This window comes from Ictidomys tridecemlineatus, chromosome 11 (genome assembly GCF_052094955.1).
Source record: "Ictidomys tridecemlineatus isolate mIctTri1 chromosome 11, mIctTri1.hap1, whole genome shotgun sequence".
Classification (NCBI taxonomy): Eukaryota; Metazoa; Chordata; class Mammalia; order Rodentia; family Sciuridae; genus Ictidomys; species Ictidomys tridecemlineatus.
The window spans coordinates 75,091,845-75,111,160 of NC_135487.1; the positions used below are offsets into that span (position 1 = coordinate 75,091,845).

Here is a 19,316-nt window from a genome sequence, read left to right on the forward strand (position 1 = left end):
CCAAATAAATTTCATACTTTTTTGGGGGGTGGGGGGTACTGGGGATTGAACCCAGGGGCACTCAACTACTGAGCCACATCCCCAGCCCTATTTTTTTTTTATTTAGAGACAGGATCTTACCCATTTGCTTAGCACCTTGCTTTTGCTGAGGCTGGCTTTGAACTCACCATCCTCCTGCCTCAGCCTCCCAAGCTGCTAAGATTACAGATGTGCACCACCCATATCCCACTATGAATTTCATAATTTAGTTAATAGTATTGTACCAACATTCATTTCTTAGTTTTGATTACTGTTCTATGGTTATATGTAAGATGGTATTATAAGGCAAAGCTGAGTGTGGATATAAAAGAACTCTGTGTTACTTATGCAACATTTCAGTAAATCTAAAATTTTCTAAAATAAAAAGCTTTTGGAAATCAACTGCTCTATCTTGTACCCTTGTTGACTCTTTTACCCATGCATGATTTTTATAATGCCATCATACATCTAGAAAATAATAGATTATTTACTGAATTATATAAATAAGCCTAATAAGACATTTCATTATATGGTATCTGTTTTTAAATCACATTTGTTAACAGTATCTCCCTTGACCTCATCAGAAAAGTATTCAACTACTGAGAAACTGTCATTCATGGTGATGGATAAAAGTTTTCCAAAATTTTAATTTTTGTTTGAAAAATAAGATTTTATCATTGGCAACAAATACTCTCAGTTGTTTTCCTTGAAGTAACAGGCCCATTTTATACTTTGTCAAAAAGTACCGGCCAAATTCCAAAGTCTGGATAACCATCATTTGTCTGTCCGTTGTTCTTTTAAGTAAAATAGTGTTCCATGAAAAACAGATTAGTTCAGCTAATAATTCAAATAACTGCAGAAGCACTTTTCTTGAAGGCAACCATCATATTTTGAAATGTAAAAGTAGTATATGCAGACTTCCCATTTCATCGTACAAAATATTAAAAAGGCATACATTTCAGGGGTCTTACTCCTTCATCAAGAACACTAAAGAAACTGGTAGTCAGCTGTTTCACTGAGGCAATAAAGTGCCGCCCTGATTCCTGTAGAGGCACCAGCAATTTCATACAATTGCTTCTATCTATCAGCACAATGGTAACTCAGTGAAAAAGAGGCCATCTCAGTATTATAAAACTGGTTTTTTACCTCAGAGACGCCCCTGAAAAAGTCTCAAATCCATGACCACAATTTGAGAACTACTGGTTTAAAGAGTTAATCTGCAACTTCAATTGTCAAGACCAATCTTGACATTGCAGTAGAGAATTACTTTCCCTAAATGAAAGGGTAACAGTTTAACAGAGTCATTGTTCACCTTGATAAAGTTCTCAGATAGTACTAATAGTTGGAGGATAAAAATCTCTGCAAGATTCTTTAGTTATAAGTCCCAAATGAAGTTTTACTGTAGTAATTGTGCTCCAGCAAAACTGTGATGGGAAAAATCCAAGGACCCGACAAAAGGTTACAACAATTGAATAATCTTTGGGTTCTGAGACTGCCCCTGACTTCTTCTTTTGACTTTTGGTTCAAACAAACAACAATGTTCATTTTACTGCAGTGAACAGATGCTATGACTCTCCCTTGCTCAGCACTTGTTTTGAGTCTCAGCTAAAGAACATATTCCTTACAGGACACACTGAGCTTTGAGTTCTGAAAACTTAAAACAAAGCCAGCCAGGCCAAAAGCTCACTTTTGCAACTGGCCTTGGTTGTCTGTGACTGAGATCCCTCTCCAGATGTCCAGAGGGAGTATTAGTTTTCATCATGATTAATAATAGTGGTTTGAAGAGGATGGAATTATAACTATGAAATGGGTTCTAGAACTTAAGTGTAATGAAACAGGCATGGTGAAGCAATATTATATGTAATATGGGCACACTGTAGTTTTCAAAATAAACTACTGAGGGTTGGGTGTAGCTCAGTTGCAGAGCATATGGTTTGCATGTATGAGGCCCTGTGTTTGATCTCTAGCATATACACATACACAGAGAGAGAGAGAGAGAGAGAGAGAGAGAGAGAGAGAGAGTGTGTGTTGAAAACTACAAAAGCACTACAGAAATAAATTAAAGCTAGATTAATTAAAGGGTATACCATGTTCATGAATAACAAAACAGACAACAAGCTACAGATTCTGAGCACTTTTCATTCTCTAACTGGCAAACCCTAGGCCCTATCTTCATCTCAAATATGTTTCAATGCAAATGACCATGGTTATTTTAGAACAGCCTTGAGTTTTATCTTTTTCAATAAAAATCAGTTTTTAAATTTTTCAATTTAACTATTAGTTATAACATCGTTCATGGTATCTCACAGCTTAACAGGAATATACCAGTAGGTCTTGACATTATTTTCCCAGAGAAAAATCATAGCTATTTATCAGTTCAAGGACTTTGTTTCCAACTTTTAAAATATCTTTCATGATCCCTCACAGCGCTGAGGGCTTTGATCTTATCAACTCCATAGAGCTGGCTGGGAGTCATCTGCAGAAAGGGCTGAGTTCAAAGCTGCTGCTGCAGGCCTGTGGCTGAGGAGGAAGCAGGTTGTCCAGGGTTTCAGAAGAGCCCGCCTCATACAGAGTAAACAGAGAGGCCACTGTGCACTCAGGAATAAATCCTTCCACCAGTACACACTCTCCTGGGGCATTCACATACGCTTGGTCCAATAGATTCCAAGTGGAGTAATAAACAGAAAGAATAGATTTTCTTGGGCCTTCCTTAAGTTTAGGAAGATCTGACAATATCACAAATGGCTCAGCACAGTCTTCTGAAACTCATTAGAATTCTTTTCTTCTGAATCATGTTAATAAAGTAAAATTTGGTCTGGGCTTTGTACATAACTACTTACTCATGCTGCCCAAGTCCAGAAGGACAGGAAAAGCTGCTGAGAGCTGTCAGTGGGAGACAGGGCCAGGCCCAGGAATTGGAAGATTTCTGGATAGATGTTTTCAAACAGAGCTATACACAGCTCCCTTATTTATACAACACATGATTGGCTCTTAGATAAGTCTGAAATACTCTTCTGTACTTTCTTTAACTGTCTACATTGCCTCAGAATCAACAGAAACTGGCACTTGACTCAAAAAGCCTCAAAACTCCCTCATTAAGGAACAGGGACTTCTATAATTTTTCTACAGTTTATCAGGCAAGCTAATTCTAAATATTGTTATTCTATAACATATGCCAAATGTACCAAAATAATATAAATCTGTTTTTCCCTTTATCATGCAGTATGCCCTGAACTTCAGTTGACATGTGCATGATTTCAAATTGAGATTCTTTTAAACATCATTTTCCAATGCAGCAGCCATCGAAAAATTCACTTTTGCCATCCAGGCACAGTGGTGTGCAACTATAGTCCCAGCTATTTGAGAGGCTGAGGAAGAGGGTTGCCAGGTATTTGAGGCCAGCCTGGGCAACATAATAGGAAGTCCTCTCCAAAAAAATGTGTAAAAAAGAAGAAAAACTTCACTTTTTAATGTCCTGAGCCACTTAAATAGATAACCAGAGGAACCTGATTTTAAAGTGGGAGGGGCAGACACCACTCCTTAGAAGCCTGCTCCTTGTGCCTTTGAACATTTAACACTTAAAATCAGAATTGTTTCACAATAAACTAGAGATCCCTTCCCTCTCTCTAAGAAGAGGTCCTTGGGAAGTATTTATTTAGTTAATGAATGTTAAGTGATTATGTTTCTCTCACAAAACAAAAACCACCCAAACCTCTTGAAGATGCCCTTTGGGCTCTCTAAGTCTGCAAAGGTCCACATGAGCTGCATTATCCAAGGGCCTAGAGCAGTCAACTGGCAATTTAGGGAAGAATATGGTCACATGCACTTCTCCTAAAAGAAAAGCAACTCCCCTCTTGGCCCAACTCCAAAAGGCAATTGAGCAGGCTAAGGTCCAGGCTAATCTCTGCACAGTCTCTCTGCCAACTTTCTCCTACAGGCATTAGATTTTTCAGCATGGGCTTTGCAAATAATCTAACACAATTAATTAGTGCTTTTGAATTCACCCCGTATCATTAATGAAACATCGCCAGACAGCTTTTCATAGTGTATTTCTAGAGCTAATTAAGCTTGGCAAAAAACAGAGGACACAGATTCCCGGGCTACCTGCCAGGGCCAGGCTGAGACCTGGTCCCTGAAAGACAGTGGAGCTGTCCTTGCAAACAATCCTATGGTGACAAAGGTGGTGGACTGCTGGATTCAATCTCTCAGGGTCCTCTCTAATCTGAAAGACTCTCCTCCCAAATCATGTAATCCTCAAGCTCTTAAAGTTCAAACTATTCTTCTACCCTAAAGATTTTTTTTCCCTGATAAATAGAAATTCTGAATTTACTACCTAAAAGTTACTGGTATTACTTCTAGTCTACACTCCCAAAAAAGACTGGTTTAAGAAATATAAAAGATTTATAGTTTTAAATGTATAGATCTTTAAACAAATCTCAATCTAGGATTCTGATCAAAGAGTCCTGCATAATCCAATATTTCTCATCCCATAATGTCAGTCATGTGGGAAATATTTCTATTTTTTTCCCTATCTAATGCTACATGGGATCCCAGACTGTTCCACATGCATGGCCAACAAGATAAACACATTTTTGAGAAGCCTAGAAAAAAAGCTAGCAGGGAGCAAAAAAGAAAAAATGTTGTTGCATTCTTCTGGACTTTTCTGGTTCAATTTCAAATATAGAATGACCACCACCTGGGGCTTATGGTGAGTTCTAGGCAAAGTAAGGTGGTAGATGTTCCCTGCCCCCCCCCATAACAGTGATGGGGCTGCAGTTGTGGCTCAGTGGTAGTGCAGTTGAATAACAATGACAAGGCCTGAGAAAGTAAATCAGGAAAACTTATACATTTATCAATGGCAAATAAATGAAGTTACTCGAAACACTACTTTTTAGGCACAGAAGTTAAATCTTTTCATTGCCTTATCCCAATTTATAATAAATATGGTGTCAATGTACTTAATAGGCATCAGTAAAAATTTAGGTCCTTTTTTCTTTTCTAAAAAAAATAATAATTTTTAAACTCTAGCCTGGAATCTGATTATAGGAATGGAGTAGGAAACAACATTAACTTTTAGTCCCACCCTCCCAGAGTTACCTCAACTCCTTTTATCCAGTTAGCCAACATCCTCCCTCATTAACTATAGTCCCTCAGCCTCAGTCTCCTGTATCAATGTCCCCCCGCTCACTGAGTCAACACAAGCCTCCTACCATGGTCTACCAAGTTACAAGGCAAGAAATGGGACCAGGGCAGATGAGGCATATGAAAAGAACAAATGGAGGCAGAGGGTTCCTGCTTTAACAACTGTGATGATTACATCAAGGTGCAGCCCCAGCTGGTTAAAGATGCATATGGTCTCTGCAGGTGTATACCCCATGGATAGCCAGGAGCTGAAGGTGTCTGTGGAACTCACTCCCTGGAACCAACTTCCATTCCAGCACATGGCTTACTCTGACACAAATGAGTTTACCAAAAAGGTTTTCAAGGTAGCATTTCAAAATCGTGCTAAAACTGAGCTCTGTTTTATGACACTAAGCAATTGTCTAGGTGGCAGCAGGTTCTGTTACAATCTGTACTTGGAAGAAACAGATGATCTATACAGTTAATGTGGTCCTCAGAGCAGTGGTATCAGCAGCATATGGATCTATTTAGAAAATGTACAATCTGTGACCTATCATGGGGATATAGTTCAGTTTGGTAGAGTGCTTGTCTCACATGCACAAGGCCCTAGGTTCAATCCCCAGCACCACACACACACACACACACACACACACACACACACTCACACACACAAATACACACACAAAAAAAAAGACCTGCTAAAACAGAATTTGCCTTTTAAATAAGGTCTCCAGGTGATTCTTATGTACATCAAAGTTTAGGAAGAACTAGTCTAACGTCTGTTTATAACTTCCAATTCTAAAAAGCAAAACTTCCTATTCAACAAGCAAGATGAGTATGCCCTGCCTCAGGCAATACCAATATGAATATCCATATTTAAAAGTGATTATTTTTTACAGAAAAAGAACTGCTATAAGTATTGAGCTCCTTGTGCATACTTCATAAGTAGTCTAACTTATAAAAATGGGTTTACACACAACTATTTACTATATAAAATTGGATGTGACCGAATATCTCTGAAGCACCACCTTAAAACACTACAAGAAGCACTTTTGCAAGAGGTGGTAAGACTTTTGAGGAATGAAAATAACGAGACTTGGCAACCAGGAAGGAAAGTAAACTGGGAAGAGAGGTTCAGAGTTTTAAGACAATGATTTTTCAAGGATAGTCACTCACTGTGAATAGATTTTCTTTAAATGGTTGGTGGAGGTTGTTTTGTGTTTTAAGATACAGCTTTTAATGGTGTGTAGAAGTATCTTTATTATTAGGTTATTCGACAGTATTCCACACATGTGAGAAATAAATCATTATAAGTTGAAAAAAATCGCAGAATTGTCATTCTTAATTTCATAAGTATATCACTTCCAAAGATCCTTCCTGAGCTTATTGCTTGAGCTTCAAGGTAACTCCCACCTTAGGACCTCTGTGCTAATGCGCTTTCCTGGTTTTAAGTGATCCTGATCCCTCTCATCTCTTGCCTTAATTATTAAAGCAGCCACCCAAAGTATCCTCAAATCCATCCTTGCTCAAAAGTCTACTCTCAACACAGCAACCAGAATTTATCCTATTAAAACATCCTTCTGATCATATCATTCTCTGCTCAAATCCTCAGATGGCTCCATCTCACTTAGAGAAAAAAAAATGTATGATTGATAACAAGGTCCTAATCTATACACAACCTCACACACACCAATGAACCCTCATCCCCCCTTTCCCCACCCTCTAGTTACTCCACATACTCCAGCTACTTCCACTCCAGCAGCCACCTGGCCTACTTGCTATTGCTTGAGCTTCAAGGTAACTCTCACCTTAGGACCTCTGTGCTAATGTGCTTTCCTGAGATATCCATTTAGCTCACTTCCTTCAAACCTTGCTTCAAACATCATCTCAGTGAGGCCTCCCTTATTAAGTGTACACACAATGTGTGAGCTTTTGTGTGTGTGCTTTTGTGCACATGCTAGGGATTCAACCCAGGACCCTGTGCATGCTAAACATGCACTCTACTAATAATATAATCCCAATTTATTTATTTTTTTAATTAATGGGTTGGTTTTTTTCCCCCTGTCCTGGAGAGTAAATCTAGGGCCTCTTGCATGCTAGGTAAGTGCCCTACCACTGAGCTACACCCTCAGCTCCTAACTGGACTTTAAGTCATGCACCCCCACTAATGATCCCTAATGATCCATTGATCCTAATGACCACTAATGATCCATTGCTAAAATATGCATAGTTGTTTTGTTTCTGGTCTATCTCTCCCCACTAGAGCCTTGCTTCTTGAGGACAAGGTTTTTGTCTATTTTTTTTTTCCCTTCTATATCCCCAATCCCTGAAATTGTGTCTCAAATTCAACAGGTGATCAATAAATTCCTGCTTAATCAACCAATAAGCACTTTCAAAACTTTAACCGTATTGAGGGAAAATTCTCATTCTTTGCACTACCTCTGAAATCCCTTCTCCCTCTCCGTGCCTCAGAAGCCAGAAAAGCACCTGAGACTCAGTAGGTTACTCAGTTTATTGGCACAGCAGTTCTTTAAAAGTTTAAGGAAAATGCAAAACAATAAATGGTGATATGTCGTTAAAACCTTTAGCCACAAAACTGCACAGCTGTCACACACAGACACACCCACTGGGAAGCTCTCCACAGGAGAGCACAGAGGAGCCCTTCGGTGTCCTGGTGTAAAGACATATGCAGGGGCTGACTCCAAAAGCTGTGGCTCTACTCTCCTGAGCATCCTTCTGGATGTGGCAGGAAGGAAGAAAAATCTTACTTCTGATGGCTCCTTTAAACTAGGACAAAGCTATCCAGGCATGTGAGGACAAAGAGAAGCAACACAAAGAACTGGAAGCCGTTTTATTGAAACTTTTTCCTTTTGCCATATATGGTCCCTCTCATTGCCAACAGAGAGAATAATTTCAAAATTGTTTTAAAATCAACATTTTCCTTTGAGGATAGTAAGATTTTCCACACACCACTCCTCCTCCTCCAACACCAATTTTTTTTTTTTTAATATTTCAGGATAGGGCAGTAGAAGAGCTGGGCTTCAGAGCACCTGCTGCTTATTTCTCAGAAGGAAACTCCTAAGAGCAAGTGCATTTTTAAATCCTCTAGAATTCTGCCAAGTTTCCAGCACCCTCTCAGAAAATAAAAATATGACAAGATTGGACTTCGGATCAATTTTTTTTTTTAAGATCACTCTGGTAATGACATTTTAAAGAAAATGAAAGTCAGTGGTTCACATGGATATGGTGCAGGGTGGTCCAGTCATTTGAGAGGGGCAAGTACTTCAGTGCATAGTAGATGCCACAGGAAGGAGCCATGGGCAGAGCCAGTTCTAGGGAAAGGGCTCACATTGGGACACTTCCCAAGACACTCTCTGCTCCTACATCATTTCCAAAACCAGCATGCTCCAAACTCTATCAGTGATTCATGGTGCCCCCCAGAGTATCAGGAATTAGTCACCAAAGCAAACAAACTGAACAAATCTAACTTCCTATGTGCACAACTGTGTCAAAGTATAAACTTTTAGCAGTTAAACAGTTATGCAGGCACATATGGATAGCTCTGTCCTGATGACAGTATAGCTGGTATACTAAAATAATCCAAATAATTCAGAAATTCATAGAGCAGGGTAGCAATGACATAGCCTAGGATAAGAATGAAAAGGGAGGAGAAACTTGGATCCTCTTACCTTTGTGACATCAAATCTATGACTATAGTAACCATGTTTCCATATGTACATTCAGCTACCCAACTAGCTATTAGTAAACTCTCCTTGCAAGTGAAAACAAGAAAAAGGCCTTTTTGTAGTCAATATATTTCATCCACTCATACACAGACCTTTGCATGGAAAAGGGATCTTTGAGAAATAAACTCATCTTTCTTGACTACTACTAACTATCCAAACTGTGTTTGTATGTCTGTGTACGTGCGTATGCATGCTCATGCATTTTTATATGTACTGTTTCTATGCAAAGACCTATAGGAAATGGGGTGAAGGAAAATTTCACCATGCTTGAGTATGCATGGTATATCCAAAGAGAACACGAGAGTACCCTAAATGCATGACACTTCATCCACTCTGGTCTCTTTAAAATAAATTGGCACCCTGGTAGTAGTTGGCATCACATTTGACAAAAAGGCTTTCCCTGTGTATCCAAGAGAAAAATTAAACACAAAAATAAAGACTTTATAATAAAAATAATCACAGATCAAATCAACTAACTGTATCCAGAGACCTAGGGGCTGGAGGAGAAGGCTTTTTTTTTTCTTTTCCAGTAATGGGGAGTGAACCCAGAGGTGCTCTACCACTGAGATATGCTCAGAACCCCATCATCCTCCATCCTTTACATTCCCTGGTGGTAGCTGTCAGTCAGCACTCTCTGCCTCCTACCTTTAAGAATTACAACCTTGTATCATTCAGTTGTCAGAGAGGAGAAACCCCAAAGTTCATGGGCCACTGTCTCGAGTCCAAGAGAAAGAGTGCAGGATGAATGAATGAAGAGAAAGAAGCGGGTATACCTACACCATGGAATGCTATTCAACCATTAAAAAGAAAGAAAATCACACTGGTCATAGAGTCACCTATATACATACAGTAATCATAATGTCTATTCTATTCTGCTGCCCTTCCTATGCAGATTGATTCTGTAATCTGTACAATCAGAAAAATGAAAAATTATACTCCAATGATTCAAATGTATGAATTGCCAAGATCATTGCAATGTCATGTGTAGCCAATAAAAAAAAAAAGAAAAGAAAAAGAAAGAAAGAAAATCTGTCATTTGCTACAACATGGACAAAAGTAGAAGATTTTATGTTAAGTGAAATAAGCCAGGCACAGAAAGACAAACATTGCCTAATCTCACTCATATGTGGAAATTTAAAAGGTCAAACTCACTAAAATGATGGTTACTTGAGGCTGGGATTGGGAAGGATTGAGGAGAATATAAAATTTCAGTTAGGAAGAACAAGTTCAAAAGCTGAATAGTACATCATGGTGACTACAGTTACCAACAATGTATTTTATACCTGAAAATTGCTACGAGAATAGATTTTAAGTGTTTACCATAAAAAATGACATACAAGGTAAGGCATAAGTTAAACAGCTTGATCCAGCCATTCCACAATGAAAACATGTATGTTATACATAAAACAAAACATCATGTTGTACACCATAAAAATACAAAATTTTTACTTGTCAATTAAAAAGTAAATTTAAAAATTAATTATATTTTTTAAAAGAATGCCAGTCCCTTTTGGGCAGCATAACAGGAAAAGCATGAACACTGGAGTCTGCCTCTCTGCTTATTTCTTTATTTGGTCCTCATTACACATTATATTTAATTCCTTAAACCTCAGTCTCCTCATTTCTGAAATAAGTATCATAATAATATTAGCCATGGGGGCAGCAGTAATAATAGCGCAAATTGGAAAATAATAAATACTGATCTCACAGGGTTTCTGGTGGGATTAAATGAACTAACACCTGTCACATGCCCAGGAGACCGCCTGGCTGCACTGTTTCAAGAGGTGCTAGGGGTGAGGTGCTAAGGGGTGAGGTGCTGGGGGTGAGGTGCTAAGGGGTGAGGTGCTGGGGGTGGGGTGCTAAGGGGTGCTTGGCAGCAGAAAAAGCTAAAGAATCTATTGGAGCAGTTTTTCTGCAGAAGTGTGAGTTCTGGTTTAACCGAGAGTTGAATCATCTTTCTAAATCACTCACTTGCTCTTCCTCATTACTTATCATTCTGGAAATGAAGAAAGTAATACCTGCCTACTCCAGAGACTGCTGGGAGGATCAAATGAAATACTAGATATAAAAGCATTTTGAAAATTATAAATACAATATGATATTATTATTAGTTTACACATTCCCCAAGGCTGCCAGCTGTCCCATTTCGGACCAAGCATTAACCAGCAGGTATCTCCACTTGCTGTCCCATGGATACAAAGACTTTACAGCTTTCTTAGCAGGAAAACAGCTCAGACTAAAAATGTCTCAATTTTCCTGTGAACTCTACCTGAGATTCCAGGAATATCCAACAGAAAAGAAAAGAAATGTTTGCTCCACAGAAATGGGTATACAGGTTGTGAGCAAGCTTCCAAAAGGGTGCATCTGGGCACCAAATCGAGACAGTGAAATGAGGGAACCAGGTGTCCATCTTAACCCCTGGCAGGGATGCCAGCAGCGTTTCTGCAGAGCTCACCTCGGCAGACCTCTTCCAATCTGGCACAGGGGCCCATGGAATGCTGCCAAGTCCAGCCCTTCCAACCAAACTGACTTCCTTGAATTCTCCATGCATGCCTCTTTTTCTCATTATTAAAACTCCTGGAAACACAGCCCTACCCAACACTGCCAAGCCTCAGAGGCAGCAGCTAATATTTTTTAAAGATGTGTAGGAATAGTTTTTAAAGTAAAAAAATGTAGTGAGTATTCAGCCTCAGTAGCAAGCATTTATTTTTCAAACTTCCCACTTTTCTTATATAAGATAGATCACAGGACTCAAGATAAGGTGCCAGTAAGTAACCTCGGGCCATTTCTACTCGGGAGGCATTATGGTCCTACATAGCACATGTTCACCAAGAGCAGGGCCCACCCGGCCCTCAACACTATACCATAACCACAGAACAAGGGAGGGAGGAAAGGATGAATTGTGTAGAAGCAACCGCTAACCCCTGGGCTGTGGCTTGCTGCCCCCTGCCTTCTTCACCCTCCACCACAAGCAGAGAAGGAAAAGGAAGGCTTTCCAGGAACAGCCAGCCAAACTCACTGGGCTGGAGCAAGCAGGTTCCTACTCTTCTAACTTGGGCTCATTTTTCATGCTCCATTGGGCTTGCCCCCTCCCAGTAGATCTATGGGGGGGCCTTTTACCTCTTTCACCCCCTCTGCTACCAAGAACTCTATGCCTTCCCTCTGATGTAGAGCTTCAAGACCATTTTCATGAAGTGGGATTACTTAAGGGTCCTTCTGCTCAGATAGCTCTTTCCATCTCTTCTGAGGCAAAAGGGGTTTCATCTAATTCCAGGATGTCTCATTGGTGGCTATTCACCTAGAATTTAATCGGACAAGCTGAGAGATTTGCTCATTCCACATGAGGGTCTTCCTAGAGAAGATGCTAATAGAGCAGCCTTCAGCTGGACTGAGAGCCAACTGTCTGGATTCAAGTTCCAGCTCAAACTTATTAGTCACAGGACATTGTACAAATTGTTAACCAAATTGAGTCTCGGCTTCCTTGTTTGTAAAATGGAGATGATGGTAACCATAATAATACCCACCTCATAGAATTGTCTTATTAAAACAAAATTAACTAGCAAGCCCTTGATAAACATCAGTCTGTGTCCCGGGACTGTTGTGTCTGAAACTGATGAGGATAAGTTCTTCAGGCTCACTGTTGGAGGCCCAGTTTGAATTCTCTGATGCATGCCTTGGACCTCAGAGGATGGAGAAAATCCAAACCTCAGAATGAAATTCACAAGCCTTGCTCTGATAGTGAGGTCCTCCACAATCTACTCCCATCCTTCTTTCCAAGTAGACTCCTGCTGTATGTCTACACCATTGAAAGGTCATCCATCCATTAAAAAAAAAAAAGTCAAGCACTAAACATCAAGTACATGGCAGGCATGGTTCTCCATCTGGTCATCCCAGAGTCTTTCTCGTCCTGGACAGTCTATCCTGAGGACAGAGCTGAAGACTAGAGCTTCCACAAAGCCCTTGCTTCTCAAGTCCACAAGGGCTTCCTCTTCTGACCCCTCTGAGGTCTTCTGGGTTTTACTTGGCATTTGTCCTACATTGATTATTTTTTATATAGTCATATTTTACAAACATAATTAAATGTACAAGCAACTCAGGGATAAATTTACATTTCTTTGTGTATTCCTAAAAGTCTAGTACTGTGTTTGTTTGCATTTAGCAAGGACTCGGTGATAAGTGATTTCTCGTTGTTGTTGTTGTTGTTGTTGTTGTTGTTGTTGTTGCTGGGTATTGAATTCAGGGCCTTGTGCTTACAAGGTAAGCACTCTACCAACTGAGCTATATCCCCAGCCGGATAAGTGATTTCTTAATGTTTCAAGAGGACATAGACGGCTCAAGCAAACCCATTATCATTCTTTCAAAACAAATACCCTTCAGATCAATACTTTCCTATAGTATAGAAGTTTAAAGGCTCAGCCAGGCATAGTGGTGAATGCTTGTAATCCCAGCAGCTTGGGAGGCTGAGGCAGGAGAATCACAAGTTCAAAGCCAGCCTCAGCAACTTACTAAGACCCTATCTCAAAATAAAAAAGAGCTAAGGAGGGCAGGGTGTATAGCTCAGTGATAGAGTGCTTACCTAGCACGCATAAGGTACTGGGTTCGATTCTCAGCACCACATATAACTAAGTAAAATAAAAGTCCATTGACAACTAAAAGAAGAAGGAGAAGAAGAAGAAGAAGAAGAAAAAGAAAAAAATTGTAAATAAATATATATATGGCTAAGGATGTGAGCACCCCTGGATTTAATTCCCAGTATCTGAAAAAATAAAAGTTTTAATGGCTCAATTTCCAGACCTAGACTTATTAGGTTTATGGTTAACTCTGTCACTTACTAGCTGTGTGACCTTGAGGATGTTACTTAACCCCTCTGTACTTCAGTGTCCTCATCTATAAACAAGATAACCAAACTACCTACACTTCTTAGGGTATTATAAGGATGAAATTAGATAAAGCACTTTGAATGGGGCCTGGCACACAGTAAATATTCTTTAAATATTTATTATGATTATTACTATCTTCTTTTTTTTACCTTAATAAATTTATTTATTTTGTGTGTATGTGTGTGTTTAAAAAGTTTTTATTATATAAGCAAATTTTATAATATACTCTTAAAATCAAAATTGGATAATTCTTTTTTTTCCCTTCCTTTTTTTTATTTTTTTTTTATTTTTTTTAATTTTTATTGTTGGTTGTTCAAAATATTACATAGTTCTTGATATATCATATTTCACACTTTGATTCAAGTGGGTTATGAAGTTCAACTCATGCATAATGCCCCCAAAAATATAGTATGCAGCACCCACATAGAAAGCTACTAGGTATAGGCATATAAAAACATTTTCCCCTACTTCTTTATTCATTTGGCCTATTAGGTTATACCACAATAACAACCAACAAATTCTACCTTAAAGACTTCCCTATCTCTGTGCTATTTATCAGTTATCTTGTGCTGTCAAAAAAAAAAAAAATCTACAATGCCACTGTCCCTTTCACTTCTGGAAAGCTTTAAGCATGCATACAACTCAAAAAAATAAATATATATGTATATATATGTATATATATATATATATATATATATATATATATATACATATATATATATATATATATATCTCCCCACCATGGCTTGAAAGAAGAAGGAAGGTGTTAAGCAAAACTGATGTGCTACTAAAAACATCAAGGCTATACAGGGCCATCAACCTCACCACATTCCCAAGAAAGACCTTCTTCAGTGTGTTTGTTAGTCTGACCCAGGCATTGATGAAAGCAGAAAGCCCTGCTCAGAGCCACCAAAGGTGGTTTTGAACCTTGTCATCATAGCATGATGTTTCTCTTTCTCTCTCTCTTACTCTTACTCTCCTCTCTTGCTACTACTTTTCAATGTGATTTTAATTAAGATCCATTTTAATGCACAGGCCAAAAGGCAAATAACTCTTCAATAATGAGACAAAACGAAACTGCTGACAGAAAATAACAGAAGAATGGGCAGTTCAAATTCACACACTGGCATTCAAAAGGAAACCCAAAACCATGCAACTTTCTTTCAAAGGATGTGCAATGATATTCTGCTTTCCATCCTCATAAACCAATTTCTCCCAACTGACTTCCACTCAGCCTTCCTACATACCACCCCTGGTCTGAGGCTATGGGGATCCCTCAGGGTGGAATGGTTCCCTCAGTACAACACCCAGGTTAAGAGCACAGATGTAAAACCCTCCACTTCCCAGGTTTGTCACACTGAAAGTTATCTAACCTCTCCATATCTCAATTCATCACCTATAAAGTGGCAAAAGTAATTATTTTCAACTCAGAGTTGTGATTATCTAAGCTCATTAAATAAAAAATATCCTTATTCATTTTTATACTCTATAATTGTTCAGCCCAGTGGCTGCCTGTAGTGTATATTCAATAAGTGGTAACTATTACCCTCTCCATCTGTACCCGCAAGTCAACAGCCAAAACCAAGGGACTAATCATTTTTCAAGTCAATGCTTTTCTTGTTGAGACCTGCCAGTTTCCAAAACTGATCCAACAAATTAGTTTATGTGGCCATTAGGGAAAAGACACAGAGCAAATTACAACAAATGGAGTAAATCAAGCTTCCAAATTTATTAAGCAACCCTGACATGGAACACTAAGATGTTGGTGTGGAGGATTGATAACTCTTACTTAAGGAACAACATTCCAAACTATCATTTGCTTATTCTCAGCTCCAACCTAATACTCTGATGGTCTCCAAAAAATACATGCATTTCTCTACTTTTTTAAAAAAAATTATTTATGCTTTTTGTAGCTCTAAGATTGAAACCCAGAGCCTCACACCTGCTAGGCAAGTCAGTGAGCAATATCCCCAGCCTCTTCCTCTACTTTTCAAAAAGTTACATATTAAAATATCTGAAATACACAAAATTAGCCAGGCAAATCTGTAATCCCAGTGGCTCAGGAGGCTGAGACAAGAGGAACTCAAGTTCAAAGCCAGCCTCTGCAAAACAGCAAGACCCTAAGTAACTCAGTGAAACCCTGTCTAAAAATAAAAAATAAAAAGGGCTGGGGATGTGGCTCAGTGGTAAAATGCCTCTGGGTTAAATCCCCAGAACCAAACTATCTATCCATCTACCTATCTATATGAAATAGACAAAATTAAATACCTTCCAAGCATCCCATCCCAAAAGCATCTCTATCCAGAAGGCATATTTACTTTGTAATAGAGAAAATAATAAAAAGTGTCTTTCTTGACATTTTTAGAGACAGCAATGTAAGTATAATATATCCATGTAAAAAAAATTAAAGTATGCTAATCATTAGCATATTTTTTCTCTACTTGCCTAAACAAGGTTAGGAAGTATCTGTATTAGTGACATTGGAATGCCTACTCTAGGCAAACATGTTAGATGTACTGTGGTCAAACATTTTATTTACTTAAAGAACCTAAATATTCAAGTTTTACATGAACATCAGCATGGTGCAAATTCTTCTAAACTGAAGAGATTAAAGAAAAAAATATATCCAAAAGAATATAATGACTATTCAATTTATATGACACAACTCACCTGCAGTGACTAAACAGGAGCTCATCAGGGTAAACATGGCGATCATATAATGGGATGTCATTTTTATTTCTCCAACAGTAGAAATAAACTGCAGCCTATAGTTCTTCAGGTCACAGACAATCTTTGTAAATCAGGAATGGCCTTAAAAGCCCTCTTTGCAATGTTCAAATTGCCTGTAAAAAAAATAAATAATTTTCAATAAGAGAACATAGTACAGAAAATTCTTTTCATAAACAAACACACATTAAAGTTAAATTGGCCAGGCACAGTGCACACGCCTATAATCCCAAGGGCTCAGGAGGCTGAGGCAGGAGGATAGAGAGTTCAAAGCCAGCCTCAGCAAAAGCAAGGTGCTAAGCAACTCAGTGAGACCCTGTCTCTAGATAAAACATAAAATAGGGCTGGGGATGTGGCTCAGGGGTGAACTGCCCATGAGGTCAATCCTAGTACCAAAAAAAAAAAAAAAAAAAAAAAGTTAAATCAAGAATTTCTGAAAGGTGTCAAAGAAAAAAATCTGTCTTAAAAAAAAATGATAGACTAGTACTGAAGCAAACTAGGATAGAAGTGGTGATAACCAAATTAAGATTTTTATAGCAAATACTTTAGTAATTGACATGATTATTTTAACACTTTTAAATCTTTGGGTTTAAGATTGTTTTTACCCACAATCTCTCTATGTTGCCCAGGCTGGTCTCAAACTCCCGAGCTCAGCAATCCTTCCACCTCAACCTCCTGAGTAGCTAGGACTACAGGCACATACCTCCACAACCAGATAAATCACGACAATAGAAGAAAATCGAAATGCACCTGTAACACCACCAGTTACATTGTGGTACAATAAACAATGACATGAAACATGCTTTCTCTAGTGCCAGGACACACACACAAAAAAATAGCTCTGATTAGAGACTCATTCTAATGTTATAATGACAGGGTTATCACAGGCATCAAATTAAATTACACTGAGAATCAATCTGAAAAAACAAAGAACCATAAAAAAGGCAAAGCTCTTATTCCATCTGTGTGCTGACATTCTAGCAGATGCCTCCCCTGCCTTTCAGCCCTATCTGGACTAGATGATCCAGAAGATCCTTTCTAACCTTTTCCTATCCAGAGACTAATCAGAATCTGCTGGTAGTTTGCTCAACCTGAATATTCCTCCCATGGCTGCTTTACCTCATAAAGACACTTCAAAGTAGGATTTCCAGCCTTATATCCCTGAGCTGCTACAACTCCCGGAAGTTGTTCAATTCAACAAATATGTATTGAGCACCTACTATGTACTAAACATGGTTTCTTCTCATCAGCAATAAAAGTTATCCAACAACTGGATAAAAGTTCAAATAATCTGCTTCATCTAAACCCTGGGCAAAGCAGGATGGGGTTTTCCAGAAATCTCTGATACAAAGAAGGGTTGCAACCTTGTCATCCTCACCCAGGAGATGCTATCCACAGAATGAGTTTCTATTTAAGTGATCTTTGTTCATCAAATGTTAACAGAAAGAAATTTAAAATGGCTCTTCGAGGCTGAAAGTGTAGGTCAATGGCAAAGCACTTGTCTGGCATGAGTGAGTTCCGGGTTTGATCCCCAGCACCACAAAAAATGAATAAATAAAATGGGTCTTCACGGTTGTAACACTAAATGCCTGTGTGAAAAAGGAAAATTGGGTGTTAGGGGACACAGATAAGAGGAAGCAGTTTCTGGGTTTTGTAATGATAAAATATGTGAATATTACCTATCTGGAAACAGTAACAAAAAATCGTAACTTCAAAAAGAATTTTTTAGATATGTCTTAAAAATAAGTTATTATATATGGTTCAATCTTGGTATATGGTGGAAATTAAAAGCCTAGTATAGAAAAAGAAAAGCCTAGTATGAATAAAAATATGGGTTACGGTGGCAGTTAAAAATCTGCCCAGCTGTGAATCCACCCTGCCACCAACCAATGAGTGATGAGTGATGTCAGGCAGATTACTTTACATGAATGAACCTATCATGTGGTAGGATATGGTAAGTGAGGATTCAGTAAGTACAAATGATGCTTTGAAAAGTGCCTAACACATAAAAAAAATACACAATCAGTAAATATTAGCTAATATTCTCATTAGGTAGTTTATTCTCTTTAAGGCAGTTAAACTGATAAAATGGAAAGATCATGGTACGGTCATTTATGTAAGTCTTAGCTGCTGACAAACCAGTTCAATCAATCATTTGTTTCCTGAAAAATAAATGCAACAGACCAAAAGAGGAGATAAGTAAAGAGCCGTATCACTGAGAGAATAAAGTTGCCAGTGAAGTTCAGGTACAAGTCATTGATGACACAATGGTCTTGTCTCAATGCCAACTAAACTATACGGCTCATTTGGAAGCCATAAAATAGACCCTTGAAACCCAACATTTCTGTCACTGTATTTCCACCTCAGACAAAAAAGGAAATCTTCTGTTAACAATTTGACAACAATAGGGAAATCTATACTTTCCCTTCAAGAAATCAGATTTCCTGAGTGGATTGATAAGGAGAAAACTCTCTGAAAGAATATGCTATTTCAGAAAATGCTAAGGGCCATTTTTATAAAGCAAAACCCTCCAAGGAGATCCCAGAAGAAGATGGCTTCCCAGAGGACTTTTATGGGGCACATAAACCATAAGCAGCACAAGTCTAGAGGGAATATTTAATGAGCATGTGTCACCCCTGCCCACAGCCACAGAGGGTCTGTGGGGCTGAAGCCCATTAATCCAGGGGCTTAAACCAGTTTTGCACAAATCTGTGGAAAGAAAGGCAAATGGTTCTATTAAAAATATAGACTGCAAATTGCTGACAAGAATATTGGGCAATTATTAAAATGCAGCAATTACAGATATAATAAAGCCAAGCTAAAC

General features: G+C 38.5%; 1 protein-coding gene across 4 annotated transcripts in view; it reads right to left on the reverse strand.

Annotated features, from left to right (window-relative positions):
- Window positions 1–19,316, reverse strand: part of Tgfbr3 (transforming growth factor beta receptor 3) — a 186,971-nt gene that overhangs the window by 149,146 nt on the left and 18,509 nt on the right. For all 4 annotated transcript variants that reach the window (XM_013359733.4, XM_013359732.4, XM_021728020.3 and 1 more), the window contains one exon: window positions 16,436–16,608. In XM_013359733.4, the coding sequence (XP_013215187.1) occupies window positions 16,436–16,496 (61 nt within the window). In that variant the 5' untranslated portion in view covers window positions 16,497–16,608. The remainder of the gene's footprint in view (window positions 1–16,435; window positions 16,609–19,316) is intronic.